Below are 19,569 nucleotides of genomic sequence, written 5' to 3' on the forward strand. Positions count from 1 at the left end.
TATATATATATATATATATATATATATATATAAAACTAACTAACTAACTAACTAACCGTCACGCCGCTTCCCCGCAGGGGTAGGCAGAGGAATAGAACGCCACACCACTCTGTCCTTGCAAACATTCTTCGCCTCTTCCACGTTCATGCATCTCCTCATACATACCCGCCGATTGTTACGACTCTTAACCTGACCACTTTCAAGTATTTGGCATACCTGATCGTGCCATGTTTTTTTCGGTCTTCTTCTGTATGTATATATATATATATATATATATATATATATATATATATATATATATATATATATATATATATATATATATATATATATATAGAACTTCCAAGAATTGGAGTAGTGTGGTTGTCAATAATGGGTAGAATTAGTGAATATTACACGTGTGTAAAGTGATCACTTAAACCAGCCTATGACGGTCGTCAGCCCCGCAAATGCCCAGACTTCCATATTCTTCTTCATCTTTGATGAAATGTGAAAAAAAAAGAGAATATTGATTTCTCTTAATTTAACCCTTAATTTAAACAATTTAACCCAGCCCAAGTCAAATTTAACAAGGGGTCCCTCCGAGCCCCCTTTAGCCCACCGCTGAAGAGGTCTATATCTAGCAGTAAGGACAGAAGAAGAAGAAGTATGCTTGTGTTGTGATCAGTGATAGTTTTCGAACGCGCTCATCAAACGGCGCGACGTCAGTTTGACAGGTTGTTGGCGCACTCATCAAAATTTATCTACCGCGAATTATTTCAAAATGTCGATTTGAACCAGAAATTTTACCCGAAGCGTCGCTCCGCGATATCCCGAGTAGCCAGAGAGTCCTCAGTCGCTATATTCTGATGTTGCCGGAGTGTTTTTCGATATTTGCAAAGTACATACGCGTTTTAGCGACCATGTTGCTACTCGTTCGCGCTAACACGTCCGCAGAACTACACTGAATATGAATATGAGGTTCGTTTCGACGTCTCTGTGCGTCGAAATCCTGCTAAGGATAGGCATGGCTATCCTCTTCCTGTGAGTTTCGACGATTTTTTGTTCATTTTCATTCATCATTCGCGTTTTAAAAATGTAACATATGTTCCTAGAACGCGACAGATTGTAACATTGTTAAAGAATGTATAGTGGATATTTTTTTTATGGAAAAATTATTATTTTTTGTTTTCAACTTCTTACCTTTCAATAATTCTTTTCTTTTCAAAACCGTTTAATTATTTAGTAGAAAAACTTACTTTTCCAATGCCAAACTGGTGAATTGTCAAGTAATATAGCCAAAATTAAACAAGGTTTGTTGGATTGAATTCTACATTTATTTATGTACATGTTAATACGTGACGCGTTTCGTCTTCTTAGGACATTACACACTAGAGTGTTTGATTTCAATTTTTCAATTTATTCAATAAAAAATAATATATACATAACAAACAATATTCAAGGCGTATATATTAAAAGTAAGCAAGAAGACTTAAAGGTGTAGAAGAATCCCGCTTCGGAAAACTCCTTCGGACACATGGAACAGATCAATATCCAATGTGATATTGTTCAACATAGCGGTAGCTCTTCCTGCAGGCATAACCATCGGCAGGTTGGTCCTGTGTATAGGAATGGGAAACGATCTATGCCGACGCTGTCTTAGGTAACTATCGGGAACATACAGACCTATGCTCCGGATAATTTCAGGATTATCCATCATACCGCGCAACAATCGATAAAAATGCCTCATCAAATACACATTCCTTCTAGTCTCTAAACTATTGTAGCCGAGCATACCCTGGAGGAACTGGGTCGGGTAGAGCCGAGGATAATAGCCGTACTCTCTCTTGATAATGTCTTAACAAGAGGAAACGCGTCACGTATTAACATGTACATAAATAAATGTACAATTCAATCCAATAAACCTTGTTTAATTGTTGGATATATTACCCGACAATTCAATATGGAATTCTACCAACTGTCTGCAGTTACAATAAATAAGCCAAAATGGTGTTTTAAGGAAAAAACTTCATGTGCAGAAAATAAATAAATACATTGGCGGGCTTATTGCTAAAAAGGAATTTCTTCCAACCAACCAAAAACAGACTAGTGATATTGATCAAAACGTTTGATACCATATATAGCTGTTTGCACTAATGTGTAAAGGCAACTAGCCGTAAATCAAGTTGCGGCTGTTTGGCGTAACACGGCTCAAAGCATTCTCGTAACTGGCCTCTATCATATACAATCACAGATGTTCTACTCTATCTCTTTCCTTTACCGAGATATTCACTATCCAAATAGCCGCAAAATTGTATTAATTTGATACATCGCTCACTCCTTTCAACAACGTCATAAATCAAAAAACTTGATTTTTCAGGAGAACGTTTTTAAAGTTTAAAAATATAATACAATGTATTAAAAATAAATATCAAGCCACTTATTGAACTTTTTACTGAGCAACAGATCTTTTCAGGTTAAACCTGAAGGTTTTTTCTAACTAACTAACTAACTAACCATCACGCCGCTTCCCCGCAGGGGTAGGCAGAGCGAATCGAACGCCACACCACTCTGTCTTTGCAAACATTCTTTGCCTCTTCTACATTCATGCATCTCCTCATACATACCCGACGATTATTACGACTCCTAACCCGGCCGCTTTCAAGTATTTGACATACCTGATTGTGCCAAGTTTTCCTCGGTCGTCCTCTGCTTCTTTTTCCAACTACATTCGCCTCATAAATTTGTTTTACCGTTCTTTCTTCACTCATACGCTCCACATGTCCAAACCATCTCAACACACCTTTCTTAATTTTATCGATAATGCTTATCTCAGCCTTACATTCTTTCCTTATTTCATCATTCGAACATCTATCAAACATCGTTTTGCCACACATTCGTCTGAGCGATCGCGTTTCGACTGCATTCAGTCTTTTCAGGTTTTTTCTCCATTTGAAAAATAACTAGTTTATTGAAAAAAAAAATTAAACAATATCTTTTCTTCAAAATGCAAAAACAACCTTTTCTGCCCTGTAGAGGGTAAATATTAAGTTTAAAATATGCCTCTTTTGCTGGGATATAGTACATTTTCTGGGCATTTCGAAAACATGCACAACTGAAAATTGACGATTTCTGATTTATGACGTCCTTGAAAGGAGTGAGCGACATGTGTTGGCAAAAAGCATCATTTTAAGTTGACTATAAACTGGTTTATCTCAAAACTACTGATTTTAACTTGCAGCCATTTGCCTTTGCACACTGGTGCAATCCGAGGGTAGATAGTACTTGAATTGATGCCAATAAAATGTTACCTGCATTTAGAGAAAATGAATGCTGGGAATAAATACTGTTTAATATTTTGCCATGTATTAGTATTAGTTTTGGTTATTTTTTTAAAATCTATTTGTAACTTTATTATTTGTGTTCCAGTCTTGTTAGCCTTAATCCCATGTCCCAAAATGAAAAATAGAAATTACTCACCGGGAATATTATATACAACATTTTGAGTGTGTCCAAATACTTGTTCACAAAATCTGGATTATCTCCAATTACAGGAGTTACTTTCATATTATTATTTTTGACATCTCATCAAAGATGAAGAAGAATATGGAAGTCTGGGCATTCACGGGGCTGACGACCGTCATAGGCTGGTTTAAGTAATCACTTTACATACGTGTAACATTCACCGATTCTACCCAATATCGACAACCACACTACTCAAATTCTTGAATCACTAGAACTTCACTAGAGACATCTATTGGTGAGATGTAACAAGGTTTCTAAATTGGTTCATATATATAGAACTTCCAAGAATTTGAGTAGTGTGGTTGGTCAACAATGGGTAGAATCGGTGAATGTTACACGTGTGTAAAGTGATCACTTAAACCAGCCTATGACGGTCGTCAGCCCCGTAAATGCCCAGACTTCCATATTCTTCTTCATCTTTGATGAGATGTCAAAAATAATAATATGGGGATATTTAAACTAAATTCATTCATTCATTTATTTAAACTAAATTCTTTAATGTAAAAGAATTTAAAATAATAAAAAAAATATGAAAACGTGTGATGCGTTTCGTCCTATTAAGACATTATAAAACACATAATAAGTATCAAACAAAGTGTCTGATGTGACAAAACGCTTCACATATCGCTCACTCCTTTCAAGAACGTCATAAATCAAAAAATTTGATGTTTCAGGAAAACGTTTTTAAAGTTTAAAAATATAATTCAATGTATTAAAAATAAATATCAAGCCACTTATTGAACTTTTTACTGTGCAACAGATCTTTTTAGGTAAAACCTGAAGGTTACTTCTCCATTTGAAAAACATTTAGTATATTTAAAAAAATAATTAAACAATACCTTTTCTTCAAAATGCAAAAACAACACTTTCTGCCCTGTAGCGGGTAAATATTAAGTTAAAATTATGCCGCTTTTGCTGGGATATAGTACATTTTCTGGGCATTCCGAAAACATGCACCACTGAAAATTGTCGATTTTTGATTTATGACGTTCTTGTAAGGAGTGAGCGATATATCATATTTATGTAAATACATTTTCATGAACTTTTATTTTATTTTTTATTTATTTCTTACGTTAGCTTATATTCCATAATATAAACTATTTTATTCACTGAATTTACTGTATTCACATTTTCTTACAGTACACAAAACATGTATTTTTAAATTCTTTCAGACTCTTTTCATTCTTCATACATTCAGGCATCTCATCATACATTTTCAAACCCTTATTTCTAGTTAAATGTTCATGACAATTTTAGTTTAAAAATATTTCATCCTTAAATTATTTTGGTAAGTGTCGTTAAAAAATTTATGAATAAATATCGGCATATTAAATTTTCCGCCTCTGTAGTGCGATGGTCAGCACGCTCGGCTACCGTTCTGGAGGTCCCGGGCTCGATTCCCGAGGGGGGTAAAATAAATATATGTGATTTTTTCACTAATATTTATTCAATATTACCATGGACTGGTACCTGAAGCGGAGGGCTGATCACCTTTCCTTCATGTGTAAAAAAAGATTAAAATTTAATATAATAATAAATAAAACCCTTATCTGCACCCCAATGGTGCATAGGGCACTGCGTCATATAAACGCAGAGTTATCTTGATCGTTTACACATGAAGGAAAGGTGATCAGCCCTCCGCTTCAGGTACCAGTCCAGGGTGATATAGAATAAGTATTACGGTGAAAAAAGCACTTATATTTATTTGACCCCCACTGGGAATCGAACCCGGGACCTCCCGGACGGTAGCCGAGCGTGCTGACCATTACACTACGGAGGCGGACAAATAATAAAAGCACAAATATTTATATTTTTCTTAAGATCCATCCAAAAATTTAAAATATAATACTATCGACTATCTAATAAGCTCTATACATTTGAATCTTGAAAAAATATACAAAAAAAACTATTATATTTTTTATTATATAACATTAAACTACGAGTGCAAGTCCCTCTCCAAGCACAAGAGCACAGTCTCTTTTATGGAGAGGCACAGCGAATGGAAATATAAAAGTTCTCCATATGTATAAATGATTCAAATGTATTATGTTATAAATAAAAATATAAATATATTAAATGAATAAAAAAAATAAAAAAATCTGCAGTATAAATAAATAAAACGTCTTTATTGCTTTTATATTATATTGTAAGAGGCCGTATAAATGAGTAAATAAAAGCATTTGTTTGTTTGTGCTGCAGGTACATGGAGAGAATGAACCCGTTCAGCCGGCAGATCCATCCTGACGAGATGTGGTTGTACCGGAATCCCCGCAGAGAGTCCTACGTCGGCACGGCCCTGCTGTGGGCGCTGGCCTTGCTGACCCCGCTGCTCATGGCCTTGGCGCACTTCATCGTGTCGCGAGACAGGGACGACCTGCTGCAGGTCACTAACCCAACCTGACCTAACCTAACCTAACCTGTTTGTAATCTACTCACGCAATGTGTTTGTAATGTACTCACGCAATGTGTTTGTAATGTACTCATGCAATGTGTTTGTAATGTACTCACGCAATGTGTTTGTAATGTACTCACGCAATTTGTTTGTAATGTAGTCACGCAATGTGTTTGTAATGTACTCACGCAATGTGTTTGTAATGTACTCACGCAATGTGTTTGTAATGTACTCATGCAATGTGTTTGTAATGTACTCATGCAATGTGTTTGTAATGTACTCACGCAATGTCTTTGTAATGTACTCACGCAATGTGTTTGTAATGTACTCATGCAATGTGTTTGTAATGTACTCATGCATTTGTTCTTGTTGCAGACCCTATTGGGAGTGTCTCTCGCTCTTGGAATCAATTGCATTCTGACTGACATGGTCAAACTCATTGTTGGTGAGTGAATTCAACGTTTTTTTGTTAAAAAATACACATCTCAACATAGATGAAGAAGAATAAGCTAGTCTTTTTAGTGATTCAAGTGTATTGGTCCGCAACGGGAGCGCTATGGGACCAATTCCAGAACGCTGAGGTCCTATTGTCAGGAATGGAAGGCGGACTCGCGTCAATAATACGCACTGGATGCATCGAATAACTTTATTATTCTAATATGACCAGATATCTGATAAATTTGACCAGATTATCTGGTCAAATTAAAAGCCTAATAATAAAAATGAAAATGGTATTTTCTGGCGTTTCTCATGTGTGTGATTATAATCCAGGATTCGGATCTCACATACTAATATAAGAGTTTCTGCTTAGTAAAAAAGCTTCTTTACATCTCACCAACAGATGTCTCTAGTGAAGTTCTAGTGATTCATGAACAAGGTTTCTAAATTGGTTCATATATATATAGAACTTCCAAGAATTTGAGTAGTGTGGTTGTCAATAATGGGTAGAATTGGCGAATGTTACACGTGTGTAAAGTGATCACTTAAACCAGCCTATGACGGTCGTAAGCACCGTAAATGCCCAGACTTCCATATTCTTCTTCATCTTTGATGAGATGTCAAAAAATAATATTATTATTCAAAGTTGATATTTCGTAAGCTCGCAACTTTTGACTACCGTAACGAGTGGCGTGAATCGCTTCTAGATAACTGTCCTTAACTGTCCCTGGTGTTACAGTGGGTGGCAGGTTTATATATCTATCCATAGGACACTAATTAAACATGGTCACAAGATGACTTGCTCGTAGCTACAAGTGGAATCCGACCTGTTACAGAATCAATATTATGTCGGTTATCAGTCTATGGGATATTTATGTACTAAATTCTATGGCGAATGGCAGGTCCATTACACAAGAATAATGTTTCAAAATTGGTTCATATATATACATATCTAAATAGAACTTCCATGAATTTGAGTAGTGTGGTTGTCAATAATGGGTAGAATTGGCGAATGTTACACGTGTGTAAAGTGATCACTTAAACCAGGCTATGGCGGTCGTCAGCCCCGTAAATGCCCAGACTTCTATATTCTTCTTCATCTTTGATGGGATGTCAAAAAATAATACTTAAAAAGTGTTATTCTTCAAACCCTTATCCGCACCTTAATGGTGCATAGGGCACTGCATCAGATAAATGCAGTGTTTCTTGATCGTTAACACATCATACTTATAACCCTTATCCGCACCTAATGGTGCATAGGGCACTGCATCAAATTGACGCAGTGTTATCTAGATCATTATTTACATGAAGGCAAGGTGATCACTCTTGCGCTTCAGGAACCAGTCCAGGGTAATATTAAATAAATATTACAGTGTTGAATCACTAATATTTATTTTCACCCCTCCCCCCCCTGGGAATCGAACACGGGACCTCTAGCACGGTAGCTAAACACGCTGACCATCACACCACGGAGGCGGACAACACGTCAACACAAAAAAAAATTTAATAGTTAGCTGTAAGCCAATTAAAAAGACAATGATAAAAGCCAATTAATAAGACAATGATAAAAGCCAATGAATAATACAATGATAAAAGCCAATTAATAAGACAATGATAAAAGTCAATTAACAATACAATGATAAAAGCCAATAAATAAGACAATGATAAAAGCCAATTAATAAGACAATGATAAAAGCCAATTAATAATACAATGATAAAAGCCAATTAATAAGACAATGATAAAAGCCAATTAATAAGACAATGATAAAAGCCAATTTATAAGACAATGATAAAAGCCAATTAATAAGACAATGATAAAAGCCAATTTATAAGACAATGATAAAAGCCAATTAATAAGACAATGATAAAAGCCAATTAATAAGACAATGATAAAAGCCAATTTATAAGACAATGATAAAAGCCAATTAATAAGACAATGATAAAAGCCAATTTATAAGACAATGATAAAAGCCAATTAATAAGATAATGATAAAAGCCAATTAATAAGACAATGATAAAAGCCAATTAATAAGACAATGATAAAAGCCAATTAATAAGACAATGATAAAAGCCAATTAATAAGACAATGATAAAAGCCAATTAATAAGACAATGATAAAAGCCAATTAATAAGACAATGATAAAAGCCAATTAATAAGACAATGATAAAAGCCAATTAATAAGACAATGATAACAACGATTAGCAGGAAATTAGGTGAATGATTGCTCGTTGCCGTTTGTTCAACAAGCCAACTGTATATAATCCCTGTTTGTTGGATGATTTACGTTGACGTGGAATAGGTACTACACACGCACACACACACACACACACACACACACACACGCACAGGCACACACACACACACACACACACGCACACACACACTCACCCCAACCTACATGGCTTTCATAAGAATAGCATTATCGGAGGATTTTTTTAATTGGCCATAGTTTTGTTAGTTAATGTTGTATAGTATATTGTTTTGGCTGTAAAAATCCCAAATAAAATAAAACAAATAAAAGCCTATCAAAAACTTCATAGTTTATTAACCCATTTAGATGGTGAGGATATAAAAAAAATAATAAATAAAACCCTTATCCGCACCCCAATGGTGCATAGGGCACTGCGTCATATAAACGCAGTGTTATCTTGATCGTTTACACATGAAGGAAAGGTGATCAGCCCTCCGCTTCAGGTACCAGTCCAGGGTAATATTGAATAAATATTACAGTGAAAAAATCACTCATATTTATTCTTACCCCCCCTGGGAATCGAACCCGGGTCCTCCAGAACGGTAGCCGAGCGTGCTGACCATTACACTACGGAGGCGGACAAATGATGGTGAGGATAGATTACAATAATTTAATTTACTAGAAATCCTTTTATCGCCAGTCATTTAACACTGAAATCAGTTATGGCAAATAAAAACCTATCAGCGGAAGCTAAACTGGCAGTGCACAAGTAGTCCTGGTTCCAACTCTAATGTATGGAAGTGAAACGTGGAGTTGGCAAACGAAGGATGAAAGTAGACCGAATGCAGGCGAAATGCGATCTCTCAGAAGAATGTGCGACAAAACGATGTATGATAGATGTGCGAATAGTGAAATAAGAAAGGAATGCAAGGCTGAGATTAACATTATCGATAAAATTAAGAAAGGTGTGTTGAGATGGTTTGGACATGTGGAACGAACGAGTGAGGAAAGAACGGTAAAAAAAATTTATGAGGCGAATGTTAGCGGGAAAAGAAGCAGAGGAAGACCGAGAAAAACGTGGCACGATCAGGTATGCCAAATACTTGAAAGTGGTCAGGTTAGGGGTCGTAACAATCGGCGGGTATGTATGAGGAGACGCATGAACGTGGAAGAGGCGAAGAATGTTTGCAAGGACAGAGTGGTGTGGCGCTCTATTCTCTCTGCCTACCCCTGCGGGAAAGCGGCGTGATGGTTAGTTAGTTAGTTTATTTTACATCTTCCAAAACTGTTCAATTCACTCCACAAAGACTATATCGCCATATGTATATTTCCCAAACTAATAAATTTTGTTGATAATTTTCAGGTAGACCGCGTCCCGATTTCTTTTGGCGATGTTTCCCCGACGGGGAGTTGAACCCGGAGCTGCAGTGCTCCGGGCCCCCGGGAGACGTGGCAGAGGGCCGCAAGTCCTTCCCCAGCGGCCACAGCAGCAGTGAGTTACATACATACCATATACACCCCAAGTCATTTATCCATAATATACTAACTAACTAACTAACCATCACGCCGCTTCGCCGTAGGGGTAGGCAGAGAGAATAGAATGACACACCACTCTGTTCTTGCAAAGATTCTTCGCCTCTTCCACGTTCATGCGTCTCCTCATATATACCCGCCGATTGTTACGACTCCTAACCTGACCACTTTCGAGTATTTGCCATACCTGATCGTGCCATGTTTTTCTCGGTCTTCCTCTGCTCCTTTTCCCAATTACATTCGCCTCATAAATTTGTTTTATCGTTCTTTCCTCACTCATTCGTTCCACATGTCCAAACCATCTCAACACACCTTTCTTAATTTTATGGATAATGCTTATCTCAGCTTTGCATTCCTTCCTTATTTCACTATTCGAACATCTATCATACATCGTTTTGTCGCACATTCTTCTGAGAGATCGCATTTCAACTGCATTCAGTCTACTTTCATCCTTCTTTTGCCAATCCATAACCATAAAATTAATTGTTCATGGTGCAGGGTTGTCACAAAATTTTTCATCGAAAATATGAAAACTTAATTATATCGCTCACTCCTTTCAAGAACGTCATAAATCAAGAATTGACATTTTTCAGTTGTGCGTGTTTTCGGAATGCCCAGAAAATGTACTATATCCCAGCAAAAGAGGCATATTTTTAACTTAATATTTACCCGCTACGGGGCAGAAAATGTTGTTCTTGCATTTTAAAGAAAATGTATTGTTTAATTATTTTTTTAAATAAACTAAATATTTTTCAAATGGAGGAAAAACCTTCAGGTTTTACCTAAAAAGATATGTTGCACAGTAAAAAGTTCAATAAGTGGCTTGATATTTATTTTTAATACATTGTATTATATTTTTAAACTTTAAAAACGTTCTCCTGAAAAATCAGGTTTTTTTATTTATGTCGTTCTTGAAAGGAGTGAGCGATATGTCAAAAGTAATTGTTTATGTTAGTTTAATATTAAAAGTATACACACACACACTATGATTTAAAAAAATTCAAATCTTCAGAATGGACACTAAAATCACTGTCATCAGATTGGGCAGTGACGGCAACTCGGGGATTATTCGACAAACCTGTTGTTCCGACGACAAAGCTCTCCTTAATTTACGTTTAAAGTGGTAAAAACAAAATATGTTTCGATTCTAAGTATGCAAAGATATTCTCAATAGATGTCACTATGCTTTCAATATATTTGTACATTTTAAATAATTGATTTTCTTTAGTAAAAGCCCATTCAAAACGGCGCGTCTTAAGACGCAATTTTCGTATGAGCGGCGCTCCGTTCACAGAAAATTATGCGTCTTTAGACGCTCTTGGCAGTTAGCCGGTTAATTTAGTCAATTACATATTTCCATTTATTTTAAATGAATTTCTTCCGTCTTTCTGTCAACTTTATAATCCCATTTGAATATAAACTTTCGGGTTTGGATGCAAAGAACGTGTCTAGTGCTGTTTTCACCTCCTGTGTTGTTTTTTTTTTCCATTTTAATTTTGTAATGATTAAAAAATGTGGGAATCGGAAGGGGCTAAATTAGGTGAGTAAGGTGGATGCTTCGAAACATCCCATTTCAGCTCCTTAACCTTTTCCACTCTGACCATTTTTTCTCATAACTGATCAGCTACTCTGATCAAAAAAAGCGACGTTTTTCTACCATTAACCTTTTAACCGCGTTCACTTTGTTCCTGAGAGACGCCCGTGTGCGGCGGTATTTCGCCGTTTTTTAAATGATTACTTTTATCATGTATTTAGTTAAGAAACGATTTATTTTCCTAAACAAAAACGTTCAATGGGATTCATTGTGCCTTTTTGGTACTCTATAATACACGTGTGTCACATTATTCTTGAAATATATTGTAATATAAACAAATTAGATCGTAACATAAATAAATCAAAGCACGCATCGTGTGTCACTCTTACCCACTGGCAAGGGTAGCGTCGAGAGTGAGACAAATATAGGGCATGATTATAGCGCGGACTAATTACCGACCGCAAGAGAAATCAGGGATCTGTTCTTTTATTTATCCTTGTGATGTTACAAATTATTAGTCAGATATTTCAACAGATGTCATAAGGCCAAGGATTGACGTATTATTTTATCCAAAGTTCCACACCATGAAAAAATCCCTCCAAGTTGAACTGAGGTTCGAAACTTGGAGCAAAGTAAAAACACAAACGGTTATGTCAGCCGCGTACGGGGAATGTTTTGTGAAAACACATACGGTTATGCGAGCCGCGTGGATCCGGTTAAAATAAATATTTTGGTTTTGAATATTGAAAGCATTTACCTTGTGGATCATATTGATACATTATTTTGAGAAGTAAAAAGACTTTGTGTTCTGGTCCACTCACATTTTTATTAACCAACTAGTTTCGGCAACAACCTGTTGCCCTCTTCAGGGCTTAATTTATGTCATATTCCCTAATTTTGGGACACTCTGTCTGGCATGTTATGGCGTATGACCATGTTAGTTAAACTGTATTTATCTGAAATATTTGTTGGTAGAATATACTCGGATGATAGAGAGATCAGTGATTAAAGTTATACCTGCGCCGGGCCAGACATTGTGGCCCGCGGAGCTGCCTACTAGAATCATACGGGCCAGAATGTCTGGCCTACAGAGGAAATTATGCGTCTTAAGACGCTTTTGGCAGTTAACCGGTTAAGAACAAAACAAACATAGGACTGTTTCCTTTCCAGTATCGTTCTGTTCGCTCGGCTTCATGTCTTGGTGGAGCATGGGCAAGCTGCGCGTGTGGAGCGGGCGGCGCGGCCGCGGGGCCCTCCTGCTGCTTGCGATAAGCCCGCTCTGCGCAGCGCTCGCCGTGGCGCTGTCCCGCACCTGCGACTACCACCACCACTGGCAAGGTGAACACTCTCCCGAGGAACCCTGACTGTCCCTATCAGCTGATCCTGTATGGAGGATGGCCAAACGCCCGTCCGCGTTATTGTCAAGTGGAGTCACATACTGGACTCGGAGAAGGTGAAGCTCCAGCCACCGGAGCTACACGACTCGCGCAGGTCTTGAGAGTGAGCTATGACACAGAGGGAGGTCGCAATAGACCTTTTATGGTCGCAGTCACATAAGGGACCCCTTACAAAATACTGTCCTTACCCGGTGTGTCTTGTAGTATCTTTCTGTTATATATACATATATTATAGAGATATAAATGATGTGTTTTCTTTACATATCGCTCACTCCTTTCAAGAACGTCATAAATTAAAAAATCCGCTTTTTCAGGAGAACGTTTTTAACGTTTTTAAAATATAATACAATTTATTAAAAATAAATATCAAGCCACTTATTGAACATTTTACTGTGCAACAGAACTTTTTAGGTAAAACCTGAAGGTTTTTCCTCCATTTGAAAAATATTTAGTATATTTAAAAAAAAAATTAAACAATACATTTTCTTCAAAATGCTAAAACAACACTTTCTGCCCTGTATCGGGTAAATATTAAGTTAAAAATATGCCTCTTTTGCTGGGATATAGTACATTTTCTGGGCATTCTGGATTTTTGATTTCTGACGTTTGTTGAAAGGAGTGAGCGATATGTATGTACAAGTATATACAAGTTGTGGTGTCGGGTTCCAGACGTGGTGGTGGGCTCGGCGCTGGGTCTGGCCATCAGCTACTCCTGCTATCGGCAGCACTTCCCCTCCCTGGCCTCCCCGCACTGCCAGCGTCCCCTGGCGAGCGCGCTCACCAGGAGAGCGGAGTCCGGGGACCCGCCGCAGCCGGCGCCGCAGCAAGTCAAGTGGATCTAGCCGACCGTGGGCCGCGGGCCAAACGGTCCAGAGACGATTTGTTCTGATTGCCAGTCACCCGCACGCGGCGCGGGCTAACTCACATTGACAACATTTTGAGTGTGTCCAAATACTGTTCACAAAGTCTGGATTATCTCCAATTACAGGAGTTATTTTCATATTTTTTTAATATTATTTATTTTATTATTTTATTCAAGAATTTGAGTAGTATGGTTGTCAATAATGGGTAGAATTGGTGAATGTTACACGTGTGTAAAGTGATCACTTAAACCAGCCTATGACGGTCGTCAGCACCCGTAAATCCCCAGACTTCCATATTCTACTTGAAAGTGGTCAGGTTAGGAGTCGTAACAATCGGCGGGTATGTATGAGGAGTTGCATGAACGTGGAAGAGGCGAAGAATGTTTGCAAGGACAGAGTGGTGTGGCACTCTATTCTCTCTGCCTACCCCTGCAGGGAAGCGGCGTGATGGTTAGTTAGTTTATTCTTCCATATTATACAGCGGATTGATGAAGAGAGGCAGTACCTTTTTCAACAATACCTTTTCTTCAAAATGCAAAAACAACACTTTCTGTCCTGTAGCGGGTAAATATTAAGTTCAAAATATGCCGCTTTTGCTGGAATATAGTGCATTTTCTGGGCATTCCGAAAACATGCGCAACTGAAAATTGACGATTTTTGATATATGACGTTGTTGAAAGGAGTGAGCGATATGAGTATCTTTGTTTGAAAATTCATTCGCAAATATTCAAAAAAAAAATATTTATATAAATCCTATAGTTTATCAAATTTAACGTAACGATATATGTACATTTATTATTTTTTGACATCTCATCAGAGATGAAGAAGAATGTGGAAATCTGGGCATTTACGGGGCTTTGACTGTGTATTCCAGATGAATTGGTTGGTAGACGTCTCACGCTTCGATCGGCTACAACATCTGCAATGGGCAAAGTGATCTTACCGGCTCGCAACCAATGCACTAAATTTGGCGAGAGTGCCTTTGCTGTTGCAGGACCGACGGCGTGGAATGCTCTTCCACCAATGGTTAGAAATAGTGAGAGTGAGATGATCTTTAGAAAAAGACTAAAAACACATTTCGCTCACTCCTTTCAAGAACGTCATAAATCAAAATACTTGATTTTTCAGGAGAACGTTTTTAAAGTTTAAAAATATAATACCATGTATTAAAAATAAATATTAAGCCACTTATTGCACTTTTTACTGCGCAACAGATCTTTCTAGGTAAAACCTGAATATTTTTTCTCCATTTGAAAAATATTTAGTATATTTAAAAAAATAAATAAACAATACCTTTTCTTCAAAATGCAAAAGCAACACTTTCTGCCCTGTAGCGGGTAAATATTAAGTTAAAAATATGCCGCTTTTGCTGGGATATAGTACATTCTCTGAGCATTCCGAAAACATGCATAACTGAAAATTGTCAATTTTTGATTTATGACGTTCTTGAAAGGAGTGAGCAATTTCTTTGCTAAATCATTTCCACCATAATTCTTTCCCCAATTCATTCACCGTGAAGCGCCCTTGAGGTATTTTTTTTACGAAAATGGCGCTATATAAGTTATCCAAATTTATTATTATTATTATTTGACGACCGTCATAGGCTGGTTTGTGTGACCACTTTACACACGTGTAACATTCACCAATTCTACCCATCATTGACAACCATAGTACTCAAATTCTTGGAAGTTCTTTATATATAAATATGTAAATATATATATATATACATATATATATATATATATATATATATATATATATATATATATATAAATTCGTCCGCCTCCACAGTGTAATGGTCAGCATGCTCGGCTACCGTACTGGAGGTCCCGGGGCATTTGCAGGGCTTACAAACCGCAAATTGAGAAATACATATTCTGTAAAGTTTAAAAATTTTACTATGCCTGTTATTAGATCTGTTGTTTGCGTGATCACTCGAACCAGCCGACGGAATTCTCGCGACCATCCAGGCTTTCGAATCGTCATCTCGACAAACTTCTTCATCTTTGTTGAGACATTATCAAATAAATGGTGAAATGTAAGGATTTGACCTTTGGTGAAAATAAGAAGTATGGATGTCGAAATATCTACAAATCATTTGCGGACATTTTGAATATCGCTCGGTGTGGCATACCCGTTTGGGTATGCCACACCGAGCGGCCATCGATGCTGCTCTGCTCTTCCTACTAATCCCCCCTGGTTTCCGTTCCCAGAGCCGTAATGTCCTTCAGCTTATGTATTATTTCCAAATCAAACGCAAAGTTGTATTTTATTAACAAAAACACATAAAAAATTAATATTATGACAATTCTTTCGTTTGATTCATGATGTTTGTGACGCATTCGTTTGATAATGCCCTAACAAGGCGAAACAATTGTCACAATGTCATTTTGTTTATAAAATACAACTTTATAGACTCGAAAAATATGTGTTTGATTTAAAATTGATACATAAATTAAAATGGAGTTCTAAAAATGAAACGCCAAATGAATATATAATGTCCTTCAGCCTGAGTTCCCTCACTCAAATCGTCTATACGCCATCGAGTCCAGTTTTCGTTTGTAACTAAACAAAAAACCCTTATCCGCACCCAATGGTGCATAGGGCACTGCGTCATATAAACGCAGTGTTATCTCGATCGTTTACACATAAAGGAAAGGTGATCAGCCCTCCGCTTCAGGTACCAGTCCAGGGTAATATTGAATAAATATTACAGTGAAAAAATCACTTATATTTGTTTTACCCCCCTTGGGAATCGAACCCGGGACCTCCGGAACGGTGGCCGAGCGTGCTGACCATTACACTACGGAGGCGGACAAAATGTATACATACGCATATTTTATGTTACAGGAAGTTGTTTCATTTTCGTTTATATATATTATTGTCCGCCTCCGTAGTGTAATGGTCAGCACGCTCGGCTACCGTTCTGTATATGTATATATATATATGTATATATATATGTATATATATATATATATATATATATATATAAATAGGTATATTTATATATATTAGCTGTTGTAGTGTATATGTTAAGAAAAAAAGTCATTAAAAGTACTTATTTATTTGAAAAAATATATTTACATTTAAATGTTTCATAAATAATAACATATGTGCTGTTTAAAAATAAAATATTTACAAAATTGAAGTGTTTTTGTTGTTGTTTTTACACTTAGTGTAGTGGATATAACAACCACTCTATCGACCAGGCATGGCAACCCGGCAACCATGGCGTCGGAATATTTCACTGCACTACACGCGTCTCATTACGGCCTAACTATGTACACGCAGGCACGTTTCAATGGACCCTGCCCTCCGATCTCATCCTTCTTAGTAGTCTACTACCAACAGTAGGCAGAGAGGATGGAACGCTGTGGCGCTCTTCTGTCCTGACGTACACACATCTAGTAGAATATTGTATTAAACCCTTTTACCATATTAAGCGTTGCACTTTATCGTAGTCGGGCCAGTGTATCTCTTTGGTGAAGAAGATGTAGAAGGTGAGGCAGTTGATGGCGAGATACCAGAGCGTCTCCAGCAGCGCGTCGGCGCGGTCCGCGGGCAGCTCGAGGCGCAGCAGCACGTAGGGCACGAGGAAGTAGCGCGGCTCCAGCAGCCGCTGCGGCACCAGCGTGACCAGCGCGCAGAGCGCGAAGGGCGCCACGAAGGCGGCGTCGCTGCCGGCGCGCAGGCGGCGCCACACGCTGCGCGCCACGTACACGTACAGCGGCACGGCCGCGTAGCGCGCCCACCAGTAGCGCCCGTAGAAGCGGTTCCACACGTAGAACGCGTAGTGGCGGTTGTCCGCCAGCAGGTAGGGGTGCGCGGCCGTGTTGAGGCGCACGACCAGCGCGCACGCGGCCAGCTGCAGCAGCGCTACGCGCGCGCCCGCCAGGCACGCGCGCGCGTCCTCGCGCAGCGTGCGCAGCAGGCTGGGCGCCGCGAACGCGCCGTAGAACAGGCAGAAGTACAGCGGCTGCGGCAGGTTGAGCGACGGGCGGTGCGCGGCGCGGTCGCCCAGCACGGCCGAGCCCGTGCGCAGCACGAGCGCGCCCAGCGCGGCCGCGGGCGCCAGCAGCGCGGCGGCGGCGGGCGCGCGGCGGAAGGCGGCCGCCAGCGCGGCCAGCGCGCGGCGCGGCGAGCGCGGCGGGCGCGCGGGCAGCGCGGCCAGCAGCGCGCGCGCCGCGCCGCCCGCCAGCCACACGGCGTTGGTCTGGCGCACGGCGGCGGCGGCCAGCGCCAGCGCCAGCGCGGCGCCGGGCCGGCGCGCCCGCAGCGCGGCCAGCAGCAGCGCCAGCGCGGCCGCGTCCGTGTAGTACAGGTGCGCGAACATGTACAGCGGCGGCAGCAGCGCGAGCTGCGCGCGCCCGCGCGCCCACAGCGCGCGCACGGACACGCAGGACGCCAGCAGGCTGGTCAGGCGCAGCGCGTAGGGCCCGCAGCCCAGCGCGGGGCCCAGCGCGGCGGACAGCGCGTACAGCCCCGGCGGCGTGGTCAGCTTGGGCTCCCAGTGCGACAGGTTGCCCTCGCAGTAGGCGCGCCCCTGCGGCAGGTGGAACTCCTCGTCCACCACCATGTCCGAGGTGGAGTACACCTTGTCGAACACGACGAGAGACGCCGCCAAATACGCGGGGAGGATCACCCAAATCTGCCACGAGTCCGCCATCTTCTTTATTCGTAAAAAAATACTGTCCTCCTCTAGAAATCCTCTTCTTCGTTCCTTTACACGTTCCATTCGCGGGTCGCGCCGCGCGGAAGAGGATCTGGTTCCAAATTGCGTATTAAATATCGCTTCGAAGCCTTAATCCGCTCCTAGAATCGGTCTTGATCGCTTCGATCGAATACACCTTACAAATGTACATTATTCTGAGCGCCTTTTTTAGACGCAATCTAAGTGTCGAAGGTTAAACTAAGTCCAAACGTTGTTTTTAAAATGTCCGCAAAGCTGTCAAATCACTCGGAAAAAACAAAATGTTCGTGAATTTGAATGAATTTAGTACACGATGTCCGCGCTGTCGGCGAAGGTGCGCCGAACATTTTACATGGAGTATTCTCGATATATTTACATCCGCAGAAATGTCCTATGACTAAAGTTTATACCGACACCAGATCGCCACGACACTGCACGACACCGACCGGCAATGTCACCGGCGACCGACCAGTGTTGCCATATGCCAAACCAAAACATCTGAATCAAACAGTCTAGAAATCTGTATAGAATCAATAACCCAAAATCAGTAAAAAAATTCATTTTTTTTAACTAATTAATAAAGTTATTGAAAAACTTACGTAAATTGCGTAATGTTCCATGACAAGACAAAAAAGTACCCTACCCAATAAGAAATAACGTACCCCAATATAAAACATATGCTCACCTACTTATTATCAAATGTTAACCCTTCCCTTACGATGCTAAAAACTTCCGCGCGTTCCGGTGATATGTGTTTTGTACGCCATATGAAAATGTCATTTAAAAACGGGGAAAATGTGAGTATTCCTAAATTTTGCTATTATTGACCATAGTTGAAGTTGAAATGTATCAATGTTGTGATGTTAGCTCTGGTAAGTACCTAAAAAAGAAAAAAAATGCATCGTAAGTATCCGCCGCAGCTAGTGTAGCGGTACAACCATCCCAGATGGCGTCTTGCAAGCAACTAAAATGAGATCGTCCGAAACATTATGAAGCCGCGTGCGCGTGTACGTAAAGTGCGGCACG

The 19,569-nt window shown here is 39.6% G+C and overlaps 2 protein-coding genes and 1 non-coding gene across 3 annotated transcripts; 1 reads left to right on the forward strand and 2 right to left on the reverse strand.

The window, feature by feature from the left end:
• Positions 1-698: 698 nt before the first annotated feature.
• On the forward strand, positions 699-15,524 carry LOC148300679 (phospholipid phosphatase 5-like). Its single transcript, XM_088274438.1, has 6 exons — positions 699-1,023; positions 5,704-5,887; positions 6,272-6,341; positions 9,890-10,018; positions 12,764-12,931; positions 13,660-15,524. The coding sequence occupies exons 1-6, from the start codon at positions 950-952 to the stop codon at positions 13,830-13,832; spliced, it is 798 nt and encodes a 265-aa protein (XP_088130564.1). The 5' UTR covers positions 699-949; the 3' UTR covers positions 13,833-15,524.
• TRNAG-ACC (transfer RNA glycine (anticodon ACC)) lies at positions 5,211-5,284 on the reverse strand. The gene has a single exon. It is a non-coding gene; the product is annotated as a tRNA-Gly (tRNA).
• Positions 15,525-16,908: 1,384 nt separating the features above from the next.
• LOC148300681 (dol-P-Glc:Glc(2)Man(9)GlcNAc(2)-PP-Dol alpha-1,2-glucosyltransferase-like) lies at positions 16,909-19,006 on the reverse strand. Its single transcript, XM_088274431.1, has one exon. The coding sequence runs from the start codon at positions 18,586-18,588 to the stop codon at positions 17,284-17,286; it is 1,305 nt and encodes a 434-aa protein (XP_088130557.1). The 5' UTR covers positions 18,589-19,006; the 3' UTR covers positions 16,909-17,283.
• Positions 19,007-19,569: the final 563 nt, after the last annotated feature.

This window comes from Brachycentrus maculatus, unplaced genomic scaffold (assembly GCF_059751285.1).
Source record: "Brachycentrus maculatus isolate JH-2025_06_01 unplaced genomic scaffold, ASM5975128v1 h1tg000672l, whole genome shotgun sequence".
Taxonomy (NCBI): Eukaryota; Metazoa; Arthropoda; class Insecta; order Trichoptera; family Brachycentridae; genus Brachycentrus; species Brachycentrus maculatus.